Source organism: Hippichthys cyanospilos, chromosome 14 (genome assembly GCF_059441005.1).
Source record: "Hippichthys cyanospilos isolate Australia breed blue-spotted pipefish chromosome 14, RoL_Hcya_1.0, whole genome shotgun sequence".
NCBI lineage: Eukaryota > Metazoa > Chordata > Actinopteri > Syngnathiformes > Syngnathidae > Hippichthys > Hippichthys cyanospilos.
In genome coordinates, this window is record NC_142382.1 from 19925049 (window position 1) to 19947940 (window position 22892).

General features: G+C 38.3%; 1 protein-coding gene and 1 long non-coding RNA gene across 2 annotated transcripts; both read left to right on the top strand.

The window, feature by feature from the left end:
* The first annotated feature begins 1922 nt into the window (after positions 1-1922).
* LOC148413258 (cytochrome c oxidase subunit 8A, mitochondrial-like) lies at positions 1923-15113 on the top strand. Its single transcript, XM_088433376.1, has 2 exons — positions 1923-2119; positions 13955-15113. The coding sequence occupies exons 1-2, from the start codon at positions 1976-1978 to the stop codon at positions 14048-14050; spliced, it is 240 nt and encodes a 79-aa protein (XP_088289502.1). The 5' UTR covers positions 1923-1975; the 3' UTR covers positions 14051-15113.
* A 5090-nt stretch (positions 15114-20203) lies between these two features.
* Positions 20204-21971, top strand: LOC148413259 (uncharacterized). The gene is made up of 2 exons (XR_015867722.1): positions 20204-20480; positions 20558-21971. It is a non-coding gene; the product is annotated as an uncharacterized LOC148413259 (long non-coding RNA).
* The last annotated feature ends 921 nt before the right edge of the window (positions 21972-22892 follow it).

Sequence of the window (22892 nt, forward strand, 5' to 3'; positions counted from 1 at the left end):
GGTTTTGTAGGTCTTGAGGTCTTACATATGCATAAAAAATTTCGTAGCTCTAGGTCAAACGGGTTGGAACTGGCTTCCATTTTATGATCAACTGGGCTCAATAACAGTAGGTTTAGCTGATGTGAGCAAACTCTGACTTTGGGGTGGGACACAGACCACCCCCTTTATCACAAAGTCTTAAAATTTGAATACCTTTAATCTCTAAGTCTTGATGCTATACGGACACATTTTTAGTACATTTACCTCTTACGGACTTAGCACAACACATGAAAGTTTAAAAAATGAAATTTTTGTCTGTAACTAGGTGGGGCTACATTTTATTTGAAAAATAACCATTCAGATATTTTAGGGCTGTCACTAGTATATTTTCTGTAAAGTTTTAGAATTTTTATTGCTTGCACATTGGAGTTATTAGGGTTTTTTTTTCTCATGGCAAATGAAATTTAAGTTTGAAACACGTATTTTGAAGCCCCACCCCCATCATATATGTTAGCCGATCTTCACAAAATTTTGCCCAGGTGTGCCCCTATGTCAGATAACGAGGCACGCCAAATTTGAAGTTGATCGGGTCAAGGGTTTCGGTACCGAAAAATGTAGAAAATCGGGCCAAATGCTACATTCAACAATTGATAACTCTGGTTCTATACATCCTAACATATGGCGCTCAGTAATGTTTTTGTAGGTCTTGAGGTCCTACATATGCATAAAATTTTTCGTAGCTCTAGGTCAAACGAGTCAGAAGGGGCTGCCGTTTGAAGGATCATCTGGGCTAAATTACAGCAAGTTTTGCTGATTTGGGCAAACTCCGACTTTGAGGTGGCATACAGACCACAGCAAAGTCGTAAAATTTGAAAACCGATTTTCTCTAAGTCTCGATGGTATTCGGACAAATGTTCAGTTCATTTACTCTTATGGGCTTTGCATAATACATGAAAGTTTCAAAAATGACATTTTTGTCTGTAACTAGGTAGCGCTGTAAATAATTTGAAAATTTATCATGCGGATATTTTAAGGACATAACTAGTAAATTTTCTATAAAGTTTCAGATTTTTTGAAGCTTGCACATTGGAGTTATTTAGGTTTTTGGCGAAGGAAATATGTTGGCCGATCTTTTCAAAATTTGGCTTGGTCCTATGGCTGATAATGTTGCATGCCAAATTTGAAGTCGATCAGGTCAACCGTTTAGGAGCTATTAAGACGAATTTGGCACCTGCAAACATCCAAAAACGTACCAAAAATGCACATAAAAAATTCATATCTCTGGTTCTGTACATCCTAGCATACACGCTCCATAACTTTTTTGCAGGTCTTCAGGTCCTATATATGCCTAAAAAAATTCATAGCTCTAGGTGAAACAGTCTGTTACCCAGGAGAAGTGTTCGACTCTAGGTGGCGCTAAAATCAATTTTTTTCACAATTCTTAAAAAACTTGAATAGGTAGACTTAAAGGGATAGTATGTAAGATTTAGACCATTTTTCATTGCGGCCAGCAGGAGCTGCTGCAGGTGCTATATTTACTACTGTCCTGAGCAAATATGGCCACCTCTGGAGAAGTGCCACCCCCCAAGTAATATAATTTAAGGATAACAAGACCAATGATTATGTTAAAAACATACTGTTGGTCATTAACGCCACATTTATTTGCTAGTTTTTGAAATTTACAATCAATTAATTTATTCAGTTTTAATGAAAAAATGTTTCTATCTTACATACTGTACCTTTAATTCCACGTTGCATGGAAAAAAAGGTAGATAAAAGCACCGCTCCAGTAAGAGATGGCCGGGTAGTCACAGATGGCAGTTTGGTCTGCGCGTCTTCAAACCTGGCTAGCTATAGTCGAGTGGTTTCAGCGGCGTACATAGCCCTCCTGGACAGTAGACGGCACTGTAAAGTTTGTTTGGAATTTCTGCGCGGCAAAGAAGGGAAGTGACCTCATCAGTGAGCCAACGCCACACAACCAACAGCGACGTTGTATATGAGAGGACACGTTTGTCATTCCAAAATGTCTGGGCTTCTGCGAACCATCGCTTGCCGCAGTGCACCCGTAATGCGGGGACACGTCGTTTGTCTGAGGGCAAATGTCTATACTCGACCTGCCAAGGAAAAGATAGGCGCTGTGGTAGGTAACGACTTGCCTGACATTCCGTGCTAACATGTAGCCATTCGCTGTCCTTGACGGACGAGGTCACATGTTGCGTTTTACCAATTAATTCTAGCTACAGATTCAAGTATATTCAAGAGTGGCTGGCGCATGGCGTTATGTATTTTGATATCCTCTTGGCATTCAATCATTTAGGCCAAAGATAATGTGCGTGTAATGTAAGCACAGAGCTGGAGAGCAAAGAGCCGCTGCGCCTGTGCGCGCCGCCATAATCACATTTACCATTGTATTTATAAAACCGTTATTTTACTCTATTTATTCTGTTTTTTAACGAAATGCACTAAGGAGTAGCACCCAAATTTCGTTGTATGCTATACAATGACAATAAAGGCGATTCTGATTCTGATTCTGACGTGTAATGGTCGAGCAAAATTTGCCCCTCGTTCGTTTTTTCCCGTTACACTGACTTAAGTAAAGTTGGCAAGATATTGGCAGATTCGGACTTTTGCGATCAATACCTCTCAGACGAAACGTCGTCGAAACACCAAAGTTGCCTTTATGCCTCCTTCATAACACGGACTACCAGCTACAATGTCAAAAAAGACATTTGTAAAATATTTAAACCGTTTCTTTCGGTGAAAAGACGCAATTGATCTCTATGAGCAGCAGAGGCTGGGCGAGTGCGCAAGGGACCATCTGCAAATTACTAGACGAGGAGGGGAAAAAAAACAATAACGCCACAATTTGTAAATATGAATTCAACGAACACATCAAAGACATTGACATGATCATATTGGGACAGTGCTTTTAAATTAAAAAAAAAGTGTTTGTTTAATTTAGGACAAGTTTTGTTCTTAAAAATCATTAATAAACTGAATATTCATCTATAGCTCCAATATTGTTTTATACTACAGAGCTATTGATCAATATGTGTGTAAATATTGATCAATAATCATAGAAAAATCCTTAAAATTTGGCAAAGGAATTTATTTGAAAACCAGAGAATGTAGCATAAGGGGAGGGATGTAACTGATGTGTGTGGTGATTTTGGAGTTTCTAACCCAACCAACAGCAGAGCTATTGATCAATATATGTGTAAATATTGATCAATAATCATAAAAAAATCCTTAAAATTAGGCAGAGGGATTTATTTGAAAACCAGTGAATGTAGCATAAGGGGAGGGATGCCACTGATGTGTGTGGTGATTTTGGAGTCCCTAACCCAATCAACAGCAGAGCTATTGATCAATATATGTGTAAATATTGATCAATAATCATAAAAAATCATTAAAATTAGGCAGAGGGATTTATTTAAAAACCAAAGAATGTAGCATAAGAGAAGGGGTGTCACTGATGTGTGTGGTGATTTTGGAGTCTCTAACCCAACAAACAGCAGAGCTATTGATCAATATATTGGTAATTAGTGATCAATAAGCATAAAAAAATCCTTAAAATTTGGCAAAGGGGTTTTTCAGAAAACCAAAGAATGTAGCATAAGGGGAGGGGTGTCACTGATATGTGGGATGACTTTGGAGTCTTTAACCCAAACAAACTCAGAGCTAGTGATCAATATATGTGTAAATATTGATCAATAATCGTAAAAAAATCCTTAAAACTAGGCAGAGGGATTTATTTGAAAACCAGAGAGTGTAGCCCAAGGGTAGGGATGCCACTGATGTGTGTGGTGATTTTGGAGTCCCTAACCCAACCAACAGCAGAGCTATTGATCAATATATTGATAATATTGATCAATAAACATAAAAAAATCCTTAAAATTAGGCAGAGGGACGTATTTGAAAACCAGGGAATGTAGCCTGAGGGGAGGGATGCCACTGATGTGTGTGGTGATTTTGAAGTCCCTATCCCAACCAACAGCAGAGCTATTGATCAATATATTGGTAAATATTGATCAGTAATCATAAAAAAGTCCTTAATTGGCAGAGGGATTTATTTGAAAACCAAAGAATGTAGCATAAGGGGAGGGGTGTCACTGTTGTGTGTGGTGATTTTGGAGTCTGTAACTCAACCAACAGCAGAGCTATTGATCAATATATTGGTAAATTGTGGTCAATATGCATTTAAAAAAATCCTTAAAACTAGGCAAAGGAATTTTTTAGAAAACCAGCAGTTGTAGCATAATTGGGAGTACTTCATTGATGGTTTTAGTGATTTAGGAGCGTTTACCCCAACTCAAAAAGGGGAGCCAGTGATTCATTTTGAGGGTATAAATGATTAACAAGCATTTAGAATGAATCCCCAGAATTTATCAAAATAATTTACTGAAAAAACGAGTGTTGTACTGTGATCATGAATGTCATGAATGTGCCCAGTGATTTTGGACTCCTTATATTGAACAATATTGGAGCTACAGATGAATATTCAGTTTATTAATGATTTTTAAGTACAAAAATTGTCCAAAATTAAACAAAGGCTTTTTTATCCAAAAGCACTGTCCCAATATGATTATGTTAATGTCTTTGATGTGTTCGTTGAATTCATAATCACAAATTGTGGCGTTATTGTTTTTTCCCCCTCCTTATCTAGTAATTTGCAGACGGTCCCTTGCGCGCTCGCCCAGCCTCTGCTGCTCATAGAGATTAATTGCGTCTTTTCACCGAAAGAAACGGTTTAGATATTTTACAAATGTCTTTTTTTGACATTGTAACTGGTAGTTCGTGTTACGAAGGAGGCATAAAGGCGACTTTGGTGTTTCGACGACGTTTTGTCTGAGAGGTATTGAGCGCGAAAGTCCGAATCTGCCAATATCTTGCCAACTTTACTTAAGTGTTACACTACCACCTTCTCTAACGATTTTGCAACGTGGTGGACAGTGGCTGGTACACTAGTGTCCTTGCTATACTCCCTTTCAATGCGCGATACGAACTCTTGATACAAACAAACAAGCAAACAAAAACTATGTAGCATTACTGTTTAACCCCCTTATTAACATTTTTCTACAAATGCCAAAGGAGTTCTATAAAAAATGAATGAATGGTATTGCATCAAGCAATATTGCAAACGGCTCCCTGCTCATTTGGTAGCCAGCGAGTTGAGTAGTGGTTGACTCGTCCGCGCTTGCTGTGTTTCTTTATTCCTCTGCGTCACGGCTTCAAGTCTTACACGTGACTCGTGCTCCTTATAGTGTCAAGGTGAAATCTTCACACATATGTAATTGTCCTCCACCATATTCCCACTCTTTATTATTATCTTTTAATTGTGTCAATGTGAAACCTACACACTTATGTTTTTCTTCACCTTTATTGTGTGAAGGTGAAACATATGTTATTCCTCTATTTTATTAGGGGCCCGAGCAGCGACCGCTGCGAGGTCCCTATTGTTCCTCTCCAAATTATTATTATTAGGGCCCGAGCAGCTAGCGCTGCGGGAGCCCTCTTGTTTTTCTCCGGATTATTATTAGGGCCCGAGCAGCTACCGCTGCGAGAGCCCTCTTGTTTTTCTCCAGATTATTATTATTATTATTAGGGCCCGAGCAGCTACCGCTGCGAGAGCCCTCTTGTTTTTCTCCGGATTGTTGTTGTTGTTATTATTATTATTATTATTATTATTTACTTACTGTGCAGAACCTTTCCATTTTTGAGGGCCTAAACATGTACGAAAAGTCACCAAAATTTGCACAGTTGTCAGGCCTGGTGAAAAATTTGTTATTTTTGTGTTTCCTAAAACAATGCAAGAAAAATTGCTCTGCAGCGCCACCTAAGGTCAAAAAAGTGCAGCTGGTCCCGTCCCGTTTGACCTAGAGCTACGAAGATTTTTAGGCATGTGTAGGACCTAGAGACCTACAAAAAAGTCAGCGCGAGCCATGTGCTCAGATGTACAGAAAAAGAGTTATGATTTTTTGAATGTGCATTTTTGGCCCATTTTTGCACGTTTGCAAATTTTTGAATGTGCATTTTTGAATGTGCATTTTTGGACGTTTGCAGGTCCCAAACTGCTCCTTGTTTCTCCTAAACGCTTTAATCAATCGCCTTCAAATTTGCTGTGGTGCATTATCAGACAGAGGGGCACAAATGGGCAAAATGGGCAAAAAAATGATTTAAATAGCTACTAGCGCCGCCTAGTGGTTAGAGGCAGAATTGTTCAAATTTTTGTGAAGATCCGCCATCCAATATGTTGGGGGCGGGGCTTGAAATTATGTGTTCAATTTTTCCTTCGCCAAGAGTGACAAAAACCTTAACTTATGTACTAGCTTAAAAAAATCTAAAACTTCATAAACACATGGAGACTTATGCCTCTAACACCTTTGAAAAAAAAAATTGAAATAGCTACTAGCGCCGCCTAGTGGTTGATAAAAATGTCATTTGTTAAACTTTCATGTATTGTGCTCAGCCTGTTTGATTAAAACAACTGAAAATTGGTCAGAACACCATTAAGACATGGAATATTAAGGTTTTAAAATTTTACGACTTTTCGATAATTGGTGTGGTCTGCATGCCACCCCAAAGTCAGATGTGTCGCAAAAATAAAAAAAGTGGCTGTATTTGGCCCCAAAATGGCTTTGCGAATGGAAAATAGCCTCTCACTCCCGGCCCGTTTGACGTAGAGCTACAAAAATTTGTAAACTTATGTAGGACCTCGAGCCCTACAAAGTCAGCGCGAGCCATACGCTCAGATGTACAGAAAAAGTTATGAATTTCTTTAATGTGTATTTTTGGCCCATACTTGGACATTAGCTAGTCTCAAACTAGTGCCTTTTTCTGTTAAACAGTTCACCCCATTACCTTCAACTTTGGCATGTATCATTATCCGACTGAGGGGCAAACATATTCCAAGTATCGTGAAGATCTCATGACATATAAGATGGAGCTTCAAATTATGTTTAATATTTCCTTCGCCAAGAGTGACAAAAACCTTAATAACTCAGCTGTAACAGCTTCAAACCATCTGAAACTTTGCAGGGACTTTAAAAGTCATGCTCTAATAGAGCTATGTGATAAACTTCCAAATCATTTACAGCGCCACCCAGTGGCGGACAAAAATCTAATTTTTTGTACTTTTATGTACTGTGCAATGCCTGTTTGACTAAATGAACTCAAAAATGGTCAGAAAAGCTATGACACATTGGAACATGAAGGTTCTCAACTTTTATGACTTTTAAATAAAGTGCGTGGCCTGTATGCCAACTCAAAGCCCGATTTCTTGCCAAAATGGTAAAAGATGCTGTAATTGTATGTAGATGATCTGATATTTTCAAAACTTCTTATATGGGATGGGAGTCCAATGTGAAACACACCTACAAGCCAATTTTTTTATTTTAGTACGAGCGCCACCTAGTGGCAGCAAAAAATATAGCAATAACTTAACGGTTTTATGTACTCTGCTGAGGCCCTTGAAGTGATATCCCTTAAATGTTATCTGAAAAACCATTGGCCACACCTAATGCCCTCCACCAAATAGTACGAGGTTTCGTTAATGGGCGTGGCCTATACAAGAGCGCAAAGTCACACAAATGTAACAATAAAAGCTGCAGTAACTCAACCCACATTATCCCACCTTCTCTAAATTTTACAAATTTGGTAAGAGTCCTGCACTGAAGTCATCTACAACTAATATTTCATCGTTCTTAGTCCTTGTCCATACCCAGACCTGTTCATACCCCAATTGCACAGGTCTGCGAGGGCCCTTTATAGCTGCTTGCAGCTCTAGTTATTATTCTTCGAAGCAAATCGCATTTTTGGCGGCCTAAACATGCACGAAAAGTCACCAAAATTTGCACACTCATCGGCCTGCTGTAAAATTTTGTATTTTTGCGCTTTCTTACATAAACTCTAAAAAATTGATTTTTAGCGCCACCTAGAGTCGAACACTTCTTCTGGGTCATGGCCAGTTTCACCTAGGGCTATGAATATATAGGACCTCAAGACCTACAAAAAAGTTAAGAGCGCTATATGCTAGGATGTATAGAACCAAAGATACGTATTTGTTTATGCTCCTTTTTGAACCATTTTTGGATGTTTGAAGGTAGCAAATTCTTCTTAATAGCTCCTAAACAATTAAGCCGATCAACTTTTAATTAGGCGTGCTCCATTATCAGGCTTAGGGCCACATTTGGGCAAAATTTCGTGTCGATCGACCAACATATTTGATGGGGGCGGGGCTTTAAATTATGTGTGTCAATTTTCCTTCACCATGAGTAACAAAAACCTAAATAATTCCAATGTGCAAGCTTCAAAAAATCCGAAACTTTACAGAAAATTTGCTAGTTATGACCTTAAAAAATCTGTATGATAAATTTTAAAAATAATTACAGCGACATCGAGACAAAAATTTCATTTTTTTAAATTCTCATATATTGTGCAAAGCTCATAAGAGTAAACTGAAAATTTGTTCGAATGCTATCGAGACTTAGAGAAAATGGGTTTTCAAATTTTACAACTTTGTGATAAAGGGGGTGGTCTGTATGTCACCTCAAACTCGGAGTTTGCCCAAATCAGCAGAACTTGTATACTTGTAAGATGTAATTTAGGCCAGATGATCCTTCAAACGGCAGCCCCTTTGACCTAGAGCTACGTAAAAGAGGGTGTTCTGTACGCCACCTCAAAGTCAGAGTTTTCTCAAATCAGCAAAAATTGCTGTAACTGAACCCAGATGATTCTAAAACTGCAGCCAGTTCCGGCCTGTTAGACCTGGAACTACGAAATTTTTTTAAACATGTAGGACCTCAAGACCTACAAAAACATTATCGAGCGCCATATGTTAGGATGTACAGAACCAGAGTTATCAATTGTTGAATGTAGCATTTGGCCCGATTTTCTACATTTTTCGGTACCTAAACCCTTGACCTGATCAACTTCACATTTGGCGTGCCCGATTATCTGACATAGGGGCACACCTGGGCAAAAATTCGTGAAGATCATCTCACACGTATGATGAAGGCGGGGCTTCAAAATAATTGTTTCAAATTTCCTTTGTCACTAATGACAATAACCATAATATTCGGCGTGCCCCATTATCTGACATAGGGGCACACCTGGACAAAATTTTGAGAAGATCGGCTAACATATATGATGGGGGCGGAGAAGGCTTCAAAATACCTGTTCCAAAGTCAAATTTCCTTTGCCATGAGCAACAAAAACCTTAATAACTACAATGTGTAAGCTTAAAAAAATCTGAAACTTGACAGAAAATCTACTCGTAATAACTTTAAAATATCTGCATGGTTATTTTTTTTTATAGCGCCACCTATATACAAACAAAAATGTCATTTTTTAAACTTTCATATTTTGTGCTAAGCCCGTAAGAGTAAATGTACTGAAAATTTGTCCGAATAGCATCAAGACTTTGAGAATAAAGGTATCCAAATTTTATGAGTTTCTGATAAAGTGGGTGGTCTTTATAAAACCCCAAAGTCGGAGTTTGCTCAAATCATCTAAACTTTCTATAATTGAGCCCAGATGATCCTAAAATGGCAGCCAGTTCCGACCCGTTTGACTTAGAGCTACGAAATTTTTTATGCATATGTAGGACCTCAAGACCTACAAAAACATCATTGAGCGCCATGTGTTAGGATATACAGAACCAGACTTATCAATTGTTGAATGTAGCATTTGACATGATTTTCTACATATTTTGGTACCGAAACCCTTGACCTGATCAACTTCACATTTGGTATACCTGATTGTCTAACATAGGGGAACACTTAGGCAAAATTTCGTGAAGATCGGCTTACGTATATGATGGTGGCGGGGCTTCAAAATACGTTTTTCAAAGTCAAATTTCCTTCGCCATGAGCAACAAAAACCCTAATAACTCCAATGTGCAAGTTTTGAAAAATGTGAAACTTTACAGATAATTTACCACATAGCTTTAAAATAATTGCATGGTTAATTTTCAAATTAATTATAGCGCCACCTAGTCACAGAAAAAAATGTCATTTTTTACACTTTCATGTATTGTGCTAAGCCAGTAAAAGTAAATTAACTGAAAATATGTCCGAATAGCATCGAGACTCGGAGGATAAGGGTTTCCACATTTTACAACTTTGTGTAAAAGAGGGTGTTTCTGTACGCCACCTCAAAGTCAGAGTTTTCTCAACTCAGCAAAAATTGCTGTAACTGAACCCAGATGATTCTAAAACTGCAGCCAATTCCGGCCTGTTTGACCTGGAACTACGAAATTTTTTAATGATTTTGGACCTAAAGACCTACAAAAATGTTATAGAGCACCATGTGTTGGGATGTACAGAACCAGAGTTATCAACTTTTGAATGTGTCATTTGTCCCGTTCTTGTACATTTCTCGGTACCGTAACCCTTGACCTGATCAACTTTACATTTGGCGTGCCCGATTATCTGACATAGGGGCACACCTGGGCAAAAATTCGTGAAGATCATCTCACACGTATGATGAAGGCGGGGCTTCAAAATAATTGTTTCAAATTTCCTTTGTCACTAATGACAATAACCATAATATTCAAATTTTTGCACTGAGCTAATCTTGTTTGAGCAGTTTAACAGGAAATTGGCCGGAATATTGACGAGAACATTATGAATCTCAAGTTTTATTACTCTTCAAATTTGGGCGTGGCCATTACATCGCTGGCCAGACCGGTAAAACATAATATAATTTGACCTAGATGATGATCTCTAAATTTCATTTTATGGGGGTACAATGTGAAACTCACTTTTTTTCTTTGTAGTGCTGGCGCCACCTGGTGGCAGCAAAAAATTACATTTTCATATATATGTACCTTGTTCAGCCTGTCAAAGTAATATCACTGATTTTTTTTTTCTGACAGGCCGTTAGACACGCCTAATTTCCTCCAGCAAATTTTACGATGTCTTGATAATGGCCATGGCCTATACAGCAGTGCACATTACGATGATTTATCGTCACTGTATGTCGTTCGACCCCTATGATCTCATCATGTCACGACTTCACACGTTGAAAAGTCAATTCCTACAGACATCAACGAGCATATATTCCATTGTGCTAGAATCACCTATTGGCATTAAATATTATATTACCTATTTTTTTATTCCACCTATTGGCATAAAATATTATATTACCTATTTTTTTATTCCATATACTTAGTTGAGCCCGTTGAATAAATGCTAATGAAAATTTGACCTATTCTAAATCATTTCATTTCATTCAGACTTCTACTGTTCGCTTGCATATGCACTAATACATTCATACCCAAATATGTTCATACCTCGAACTGTTCATCCTTCAACGTGCGCATGTCTGCGAGGGCCCGTTATAGCTGCTTGCAGCTCTAGTTATAATTATTATTATTAATTAAAGTTATGATTATGATGTCAAGTTATGACGTGGACTGCGACATTTTTTCGTCCCCTCTTTATTTTTTCCACATTTACGACAAAAACAACTGTCATGACCCTATGGGTTGGTTGTATTTGTGTTTTGTCTTCATCTTCAGGCCTTTTTAGGTAATCGCTCTTATTTTCTGGTCCCGTCAAACTGGCTGCGGTGCAACGCATCACTCAGATGCTGGTCTACGTCACAACTCCCTAAGATACTGGTCTGCTATTGGTCGACGTTATGGTCAAAATGGCAGCAGGCTACAGACTGCATCTTGTCACGAGTGCTTAATATTGTGCATTTTACTGCTTAGTTCAAACTTGAATGGTTTAGCCATGGGTCCCAAGATTGCTAGTGATGTTAAACAGAGAAGTCAGAAGATGATATACAGTGATCCCCTACTTCGCGGTTAATGGGGGCTGGCAACCCGCCGCGAAGTCTGAAACTCGCGAAGTAGGGTATCAGTTCCTAGATTTCTATGTACACCCCAATATAGCCACAGTAACCATAAACAATCCTTTTTTGTATTTTTTGCCTATTTTATTTCCTTTCTCCTATTATTTAATATTACGTTATCCTTATTAACATTATTGTATATTCATTAAATAACTAATATTACTTAGTTTGTTGAGAATTTGTTCTCAGGACTGGATATCTGCACCAAGACTCCGGTGAAAGAGTACGCAAGTCATCACGTTGAACTTCACATTTATTTTGGCTCATGTATCGTGTATCATGTAGTATCTGTTGAATAATAAATCAACAACAATCTTAAAGTCAGTAAACTAACATATAAACACTTAATCTATGAATTTACTGTATTTTTCGCCGACATTAGCGGGTTAGCAACAACTAACAACTACTAACTATAAAGTGCAACATCTACACAAACGAACACATAAACAGAATAAACACTCACCTCTTACTAAACAGGCAGTAGCATGCATTATCAACATAAATGACAATAAACTATAAATATAAGCTTACGTTGTCATTCACTATGTCACCGTAACGAGCCGAATGACGCACAGAGAACGCAAAACAGGAAACGGAAATGCAACGCGACCCGACTAATTAAAAGCATGCATTTCAAAATAAGAAAAAAAAAGTCACGAACTCTAATGCTTGAAGAATTTTTAACATAGTTATTAATTAATACTACTCCGTTATTTGATTAATACAGTACTGTATAATGGACTTTTTTGCTTTTTTCAATTTTTGTACATTTTTGCACATTGTTTTAATGATTTTTTATTTAAAAATATTTTATTTTTCCTGGAAAAAACCACGAAGTACTGAGACCGCGATATCTGAGACCGCGAAGTACGAGGGATCACTGTATATGGAAATGAAGGTGGAGATGATCAATAAATATGAAGAAGGCTAAAATAGCCTAGCCTAGGCTATCCTCACTAGGTAATCTGGCCATAACAAGCTTGTCTCATAAAGGTAAATAAATCCTTTCTATACTTTTTATTTATGATGTTATTAAATGTATACATGTATATTAAATATGTGTAGCACTTACTATTTTGATACAATATTTTAATATGTATATAAAATTTTGATGTTTTTACCTGGGGATTTTTGTATGTATCAGCGAATTAACATAAGTTTGGATTGCCCGCAATACGGCGAATTCACATTACGATCCCAATTGCAGAACGGATTACTCTAGTTAACCGGGGGCTGACTGTATATATATTTAGTAAACATGAATTGTAAATGAAATTGACTTTCATTGTAGTTATTATAATCATTATTATTAATTACAGTTATGATTATGATGTCAAGTTATGTGAGGCCAGCGGAGAAGGCCTTGCTGGCCCCGATGATCTACCACTGGTGACGACACAGTGTAGTAAGTGCTACTAGCGAGGGTTGCCTAGCCTGCTTCGTACTGTATTTCTTAATTATCTCCAGGTTTGTTTTCATACCAATCATCTTCTTAATTCTACCTATAACATCACTAGCAATCTTGGGACCCATGACTAACCAACTTAAGTTTGAATTAAGCACTAAATTGCACAATAAACATGATATTGTAGGCACTCACACTAGATCAAGTCTTGAGCATATTGGCATCGTAGGGACGTTGTGACGCTAACCAGTTGTAGACCAGCATTTTAGTGACGCCAACCAATAACAGGACAGCTATTTAATGACGTATGCAGTGACACATGTTGTGACATATTAGTGTGGTGCGTCTCGCAGTCATTCGCACGCAGACTGACCGCCAATGACACTCAATTGGCCTAAGATACGTAAAAATAAACAACAATGCGCGTATGCCTTTTAACAATCAGTTGTTAACCATCGAGATAAACTACAGAATATCAACGAATTAGTTTTATTCCTAACCTTTGTTTGTTACCCACTGACAGGTCAAAATTCCAGGGGTGAATTTTTGCTCCAGTCGAGCTCGTGTATGAACCCGGGCTGTTGTGAAATTGTGAAATCGCTCATAACATGAACCACACACTTTTTAAATAAAATTATAATACCTGCAATATATAGTGACATAAGAAAAAGTGTGACTCGTCTTTGACAGTGACATCTTTTTGGAAACCAGGAAACTCTGATTGGATTGGGTTTGTTTACCACGGCGATCCTGGGACCATCTGGATGGATCCTGGCCCATTTGGAGGACTACAAGAAGAAAGAGTGAATTGGACATTTTAGCAGTCTATCTGGCCTGACGTTCCCCGTTTCCTGTCGTCAGATGGCACCTTCACCAAGTTCCTTGTCATCAGCCAGTTTTCACTCTTTTGTCATTGAAACGAGACCCCCAAGTTATCGATGAAACTGTACACACACGTGTGTATATATATATATATATATATATATATATATATATATATATATATATATATATGTGCATATTAGTATTGTATGTGCAACATTAAATTTTAAAACCAAATGGTTTATCTAAGTTGAATATTTTGTCTTGGGTGTATGCTAAAATGTTTCCATGTTCACAGTATATAAACGTTTTTTTCAGATGATGCTTAGTCTATACCCCTTACAGAGATATCCCACCATTGGTTTTCTTACATAGATGGAGAAGATGACTGTTAAAGACTTCTCAAAAATTCCAAAGCAGTATCGAATCAACTCTTCAAAGTAATCACTTCAACATCTCAGAAGCAAAATGGCAATTATATATTTCAGTGGCGGTCCGTGACTTTCACACTTCTACGCAGAAGCACATCCCGTGTTGATGCGAATACCCTGGCTTCTCGCCAAGGTAGATAACATACAGCCATACAGGCAACACAAGTTAGATGAATTCTAATTGGCTAAAAACTTCAACTTAAAACTACAACCCTAAAAGGAATGTAACCAAGTGAATATAATATGACACGAAAAAAACTGAATATAGAGAATAATTCTGTATAAAAAAAAATTGGCGGGCCACCACTGCCGGGTACTATTATTGCTGGTGCATCTCACCTGTAGTTTTTGTGAGCGAAGCAGAAGAATACGAAGAAAGAACAAGTAAATGAAAAGGCCAGTGTTTACTGTCGCTCTGTTACTGTACTTGTCCATATGTTATTGTTAGGTCATCTATCCCCAGGTTTGATATGAAGCTGAACTAGAGGATGCTGTGTAGTGTTAGCTTCGAGCAAGAGGAGAATCGAATTCACTCGAATATGCATCAATACAGAGTTACATTTACCCGCTCTCACTCAGAGCAGTCTACTACTGAATAAATGTATCTCGTCGTTGAATATTGTCTTGATGTAGTATGTATTTAATAAGTAAAAATATTCACTAAAAATCACTGAAATGACTTTTTAACATTCCGTTTGCTGTAGTAGGTCATATTTGTAATGCCCCAACTCATTGGTGATCCGTGCATTTCACACTTAGGCCTTCAATGAATGGACCCCTCGTGTTTGAACACAGGCTTTTTTCAGAGCATTTAAACATCAATAAACTCGCATCAACAATTAAAGCCTTTCATACGTGCTAAAATGTATATTAAGTCATAAGAATTTCAAATTGTTTAGTTTATTTAGTTTTATGAAGTCGCCCAAGAGCAGTCAAGCTTTAACAAGATTGTACACTAAATTATAAACGACAATTTAATATACAGTAAGTTTCACGTCTGCCTGGGCAAGGTGAGTTGAGTTGGTACGAGGAAGGAACGAGAAAAAGGAGGTTTTAACAGGGAAATGACGCAGGACCAATGGGAGCACAACTGGATGGACTAAGTGTCACCAGACAGGTAGACGAAATCAAACTAACGAGAACGCAGACATTAAAGCCAGACCCGAGTGAAACATGAACAAAACCCACAACAACAAAAGCCAACCAAACATGACAATTGAATATGAATGACATAAAATGACAAAAACATTAACTCCTCCAAAACTGCTGTCCCCAAGTTAGTTCAGTGCAGTGATCTCTGATTTATCGCGTGGGTTGCTTTCCAAAAATAACATCCTGAAAGTGAAACCCGTGAAGTAGTCAGCTTCATTTATTTTTTATTTCAATGCAATACTGAACCATGGAATAAAACCAAAAATCAAAAACGGTTTTAAAGCCCAAAATGTGTTTAAAACAATCATTTTAATGTAGTAATACAAGGTTGGAAACATTGTCACTCATGTATTTCACAGTCCCAGCTGTGCCTCTCCGTCCTAACTCCGCACATTGTTATGGGTAGTTGTTGGCACTCTTTCTGAGCAAGAAGATTTTTATAAACAGATATGCCCAGACATTGAAATAAAGCGAAGCCTCATATCCTAACAATACACTTGAAATTTCCATTTTTTACAAAAGAAATCTAGGTAAAAGTCCGATTTCCAAAGCTCCCGCCTAAGTTGATGTGTTATGGGTGGGGTCACTCAGGGGTCTTGCTCTCTCCAGCCTGCTTTGTTTCTTTTTCCCTGTGTTTCCTGGCATCTTTTTTTTAGGTGTGCCCCAGCAGTGCATGGATTGGTCGGCTCCAGGAAGGCCCACGATTGGCTGCTGCTGATTGGCAGGTCGCACACCTGCTATATATTGAGCTGAGATGGCAGACAACTCTCTCGTCCTCCTTCGCTCCCAACCAGCCACGCATTTGTGCTAATAGTTATGGAAACCGAGCAGTAGGGGTGAACCGCCGTTTTTGTTGTACATTTTTTTTCCTCCTGTTTTTGGAGCTAGGGAGGTAAGCCTATTGTCTTTTGGTTGTTTTGTTTGTTAGGTTAGTTTGGTTATGGCAAAGACAGATTGTTTTGTTTGTTGTTTTGGCCTTGGTTCACCCTGAGTTAATTGCTCCTATCTTTCAGTAACCCTTTTGTAATGTAAATAAATATATCTTTTGTTTTCCAAACATTTGGTTTGTCGGCTGGATGCTTGGGAGTTGGAGAAGGCGGGGCCCATTACATATGTTGTGTCCTAGGCCCCTAGACTGGGACATAACATTGATTGGGTGCTCGTCCGGCTTCTTGTCGCGCTTTGTTTTCGGTGGATTTTGGTGAGTGGTTTTTTTCCGCTCTCTCTGGTTGGCAGTTTTTGTTTTGGTGTGTGGGGGAGAATATGGAGTTTTCGTTGGAGGAGTTTGTGGCCAGTCCGTCTTTACAGAGACTCGTTGAATGCAGGAAAGCAGATTTAGTGGCTGTTGCGGAATATTATAGTATAAAAGTGCCCTACAGTATGAAAAAAGCAGAGTTTAAACAGTTGCTGTGTGCGGAGTTGGTGGAACAGGGCGTCCTACCTATATCGGAGGTTGGTGCGGCTGACGCGGATGGTGACGCATCAGAAGCGGAGGAGACAGTAGCGAAGGCGGCTGCTCTGCTCGCTGCGGGTGTGGCTCCTGGGCCGCTCACTGATCCCTTTGCTCCCTTTCCCTTTGCTCCTATCTTTCAGTAACCCTTTTGTAATGTAAATAAATATATCTTTTGTTTTCCAAACATTTGGTTTGTCAGCTGGCAGCTTGGGAGTTGGGGAAGGCGGGGCCCATTACATATGTTGTGTCCTAGGCCCCTAGACAAGGACATAACAGGTGTCACGCACTCTCGTTTGCACGTTCCGGGTGAACACAACAAGCAATCTCATTGGATACCAAGCTGTCAATCAAAGTGCTTTTACAAGCTCTGATTGGCTATCTTTGTGGCACAAACGAAACTTGTGAGCAGAACTGAGCACAGGCAGAGGATGACTCGAGCGAGCGAGAGCTCGATGTTGAGCAAACATGATGTTGAGCGAGGGAGGGAGAGAGGAGTATCACGAGCGAGATATGCGAGAGAGAGCGCTATCGCGAACGAGCAAAAACGAATTTTGAGCGAGCAACTTGTTTTCAATAGTTTTTTTTTCCTGCGCTCAAGATCTTTTCGCTCACTCAAGTTTATTTTCATCGCTCATTTTTTTTTTGGGCGCGCTCGCAATTGTGGCACAAATATAACGCCATAGAAGAGACACAGGAGAGACGAAAGCAAGCTTTTGGATACTCTTGCCTTTTGTAATAAATTGACAAGAGAAAAACCGATACAGTACAGCGTCAATAACTGTCTCGTCATTGTTTTCTCTCAAGCAGAAGGAAGGCCGCTCAAGCCTGCCAGTCGGAGCATTCCCACAGCTGTGACTCTTATCGATGTTTTGCTGTGCATTATCAGAATGTTTCGCTACATATTTTTTCATACATGCATTAGTTTCTCACCCACATGTTCACACATAGAACGACAAGTACACAAGGTCCCAGCCATAGACTTGCGTTTTTTCCTGCCCCTTGAGAGCCGGGACCTTCATGTAGTTAGGGATCTCTGTAACAAATAAAAGTAAGGGGAGTCGGAGAGATTGGCAGAGCGCAGTAGAATTGTCCTTGGCCGGTTCCTCTTCGCTCCCCTCATGCATGAGTTGGGAAGATTGCGTTGTCTCCTTTTTTGTGTACAATTTCTTACAAATGTCTGACAAATGAACCTGACTATATATATATATATATATATATATATATATATATATATATATATGTATATATATATATATGTGTGTATATATATATGTGTATATATATATGTGTATATATATATATGTGTATATATATATGTATATATATATATGTATATATATATGTATATATATATATATGTATATATATGTATATGTATATATGTATATATATGTATATGTATATATATATATATATGTATATATATATATATATGTATATGTATATATATGTATATGTATATATATATGTATATATATATATATATATGTATATATATATATATATGTATATATATATGTATATATATATATATATATATATATATGTATATATATGTATATATATATATATATATATGTATATATATGTATATGTATATATATGTATATATATATATATATGTATATATATATATATATATGTATGTATATATATATGTATATGTATATATGTATATATATATATATATGTATATGTATATATATATATATATGTATGTATATATATATGTATATGTATATATATATATATATATATATATATATGTATGTATATATATATGTATATGTATATATATATATATATATATATATATATATATATATATATATATATATATACTTTTGTAATAGTATAATTTTTATAGTTTATTTTAGTTATGATAATTTCAATTTATTTTAGGCCAGCAGAAAAGGCATTGTTGGCTCTGACGGCCCACCACTGCCCTACTACAGGTGAGTTTTTTTTTTTTAATTTATTTATTTTTATTTCCCAGAAAACAACACTTATCATGGTATCAGGACACATTTATTCACATGCAAGAAAGCGGCTAATGTCACACCACCAATCTTCATTTTCAGCTAGAATCCTGTCTAGGGTCAACCAAGGCAAGGTGCATGAAATCATATGGGCTGAAGTGTGCTGGCATCTCCTTCTGCAGCCTTTTCAAGGGTTCCATCAGGAATGAGAGATGACTTCAAGACATTGATCAGCAGGCCCAATTCACTTTTGTTAACATTTCCTTGTATGAGACCTTCCTTATTCTTCGATTTTATGTTCTCAGTTTTCGATTTTATCTTCTCAATTGTTAGCCTTAGCAGCTTGCTTTCTGATGCCTTTTCTTGAGGAGGAAAGGTCTAAGGCCTCATCAGTTTTGACATAGTCTTTCCCCTTCTTTTTTACCCTCTTCTGTTTAGCTACTGGAATTTTGTCTGGAGCAGTGTAGTATTTGGACTGCCCAACTTTCTCTTCTGACTAATCCTTTTTGACCCATGTCTCCTCTGACAACTTTATAACCATGAATGTTTGAGCCTTTGTAATGAGATGATCTGGCACATTTTGTTTCATTATATGCTCAATATATCTATCCTGTAGGGATTGTACATGTTTTTTTTTCCTTAAGAAGTGATGTTTTACTATTCCAAACCACATGACATGACATGACAATTTGTCCTGCTTGTTTTTTCAGTCCTGTCTTCCAGCAACTCTTAATCTTCCTCTTTATATAATATATATAATAATTATATATTTTTATATTATATTATATATATATATATATATATATATAACTATTGAAGCCTGGTGACCTGGTCTTGATCAAAGTCATCAAACGAAAGTGCTGGTCCAGCCCAAAGTGGGACGGACCGTTCAGAATCCAACTGACAACCCCAACGGCCGTAAAAGTTGCTGAAAAAAAAAAAAAATAAATATATATATATATATATATATATATATATATATATATATATATATATATATATATATATACATATATATATATATATACATATATATATATAGTGAAAACACTGCTAATTGTTGAAGCCAGACGGGGTATGAAGATTAACATAGCCTCTGAGTTTAAATGTATGTGGTCTCATAAAAGTAGTCCTACAGTTGAAAATCTTACTGAAGTGACTGATGTAAGGTGTGAGAATTTTAAAATTTGAGAATTTGAGCAAATATGTGATAAACGGGGGGGGGGGGGGACTCGCACCTACACCACCCCACCATCATAAACTCATCGTCTGCATTGTTGTCAGGACCTCTCCCCCACAATCCTTTATGGCAACAATGGCTTTTGTACCTAGGGCCATCTCAAATGAATGAATAGGGAGCAAAAAGGATCTATAACCAGACCGGAAGGAGATCGGAAAAGGTCGGGTTCCTGTCCGCTCTCCTTGCAAGAAAGAAAACCTTGTTGTCTTCATCTTGTTTGTTGTCTATTTGAGTCAGATGCCAAGATACCTGAGGATTCCAGCGGGTGTGGTAGACTCCAGAAAGACCGTGACCACGGCAGGCTACCTAAAGTGAGCCTAAAATCCTTTTCCAGGACTGGACCTCAGCTTGCCAGCTGAGATCTGATGGTTGACGGCATTCCGATGGAGGAAGACAACGGTGGAGCTGTTTGATTTGTTGCAAACACAATTTGCAGGGCAACACCAGGCCTGCAAGGGGCAAACATCCCCGAGGGATATATGCCTTCGAGATCCTCCACATGGATTTCATTGAATTAAACAGAAGTGGTCCCTACAAATATTGTTTACACCGTGTAACACCATTCGAGGCAGTCTATGGTAGACCATTCCATCTTCCGCTGTGGGAAGGACAATCAGTGCAAGATAATGAAGACACACTCGACCCAATGACAGAATGGCGATGCAAATTGTTTAAAGAAAAACATGTTGTAAATGCAAATGATCTGCCGAGGACCCCTCTGTCCTCCCCACAGGAACTATTGAAGCCCGGTGACCTGGTCTTGATCAAAGTCATCAAACGAAAGTGCTGGTCCAGCCCAAAGTGGGACGGACCGTTCAGAATCCAACTGACAACCCCAACGGCCGTAAAAGTTGCTGAAAGAGAAACGTGGATCCACCAGTCACATTGCAAGCGTGTTCCTGTCACCCCAGCTTCCGACAAGCAAGTGTAACCATGACGATCTAGTGTGGGCTCCACAAACTTTCTCCAATTGGACAAGGACAGCTTTTGAAAGTACCGGGTGCTGAGGACCCAGGTACCACTGGTGGGGACATGTGCTAGTAACCTCTGTCCCCCACTCTTTCGGCCTTCAACTGCAATGAACTCTCTTAAGACTCTCACCACCCCAGGGGATGTCCAGGCCACGAGGCTACCGCCTCAAGCGAGGGGTAAAGGGGGAATTTTTCTATATTAAGAAGGTTTTTGCCCCCTTCTGGCTCCCCGACCCTGTTGCAATGTGTTCATGATGATTGTTGATGAATCCTGACGGAAGTCAACATTTTGATGTTTTTACATTGTTTTAAACTCACAACAGGGGGAAAATGTAAGATAAACTGGCTGATTTAATAGTGCAACAGCTTTGCTTCATGTACTCTGTTACTTTTTCAGACACCACAGCGCCTCCTTATCTCATATGTGTGTGTGTGTGTTAAAAACAATGTCAAGGTCAAGGCCTGAATCGCAAGTTATCTGCAAATTTTCCCACGGTGCACAATACTCATGTTGTGTGACGGTTGGAATGTGAGAACCCACGCCTCAGTAACAGTTTTTAATAAAAAGACTGCAGTCCGAAACCTCAAGGAGAGAAAGAGAGAGAGAGAGAGACTTTGCAACGAGGCTGACATGGTCACGCTCTCCTTCAAGCTCTCCCCACTGCAGTGGTAAAACTTAATCTCTGACTCCTGTGTTGTTATTTACACCTCTCCTTGGGTCATTTGTGGGGTATCGAGCCCACTTCAAACCCAACAATATGTTTTGATGCAGTCTTAAACAACCTCACAGAAAGCCCATTGCTGCCTTACTTTTCTCACACTGGAGAAAGATGTGAGGGACCAGGGAAGGAGTCTGTTCTCATACCTGATTCCGGAGAGGATGTGGTTAACACATCTAATTTGAAAATCTTGACCATATCATATTTTTTATTTCATGGACACTATTTATCAGTGTAGCCTCGTAGGAAAACATTTGGTAGTACATTACAATGAATTGGGGTGGCCTTGGCTCAAGCAGTAGAGATGGTCGTCCAGTAACCGAAGGGTTGGGTGTTCAATCCTTGCTCTATCAGAGTCCCGTGTTGTTGTGTCCTTGAGCAAGACACATCACCCACATTGCCTCCAGTGGCTGGTCGGAGGGGCCGTCGGCACAATTTGGCAGAGTCGACTCTGTCAGTCTGCCCCAGGGCAGCTGTGGCTACACAATGTAGTTTACCACCACTTGTGTGTGAGTGCGTTGGTAACTGAGTTGGCAGTATGAGTGCTTTGAGTACCTGAGGATAGTAGAAAAGCATGATATATGTCCATTTACAATTTACCAATTATAAGGTATTATTTCAGAAAATCTATCCTGTAGTACTTAGCACATTTACAGAATGAATCACTACAACAAAAAGAATGTTAAAAAGTAAATCTATTGAATTTTAGTGAATATTTTCATTTGTTAAATACATACTATGTCCATATAAAGTGTTTTGTCAGTGAAATCTCACCTGTAGTAGTTGGGGCATTACAATTATTACCTACTACACCAAAAAGAAAGAAACAAATTAATTTTATTCATTCAATTTTTTTATTTGTGTGTGTGTGTGTGTGTGTGT

What these genes read in the sequence shown, in the direction of transcription:
- LOC148413258 (XM_088433376.1), top strand. Translation starts at nt 1,976, where the DNA reads ATGAGAGGACACGTTTGTCATTCCAAAATGTCTGGGCTTCTGCGAACC. An exon ending in AGGAAAAGATAGGCGCTGTG is followed by an intron (nt 2,120 to 13,954) that starts GTAGGTAACGAC and finishes TTTGGAAACCAG; the next exon opens with GAAACTCTGATTGGATTGGG.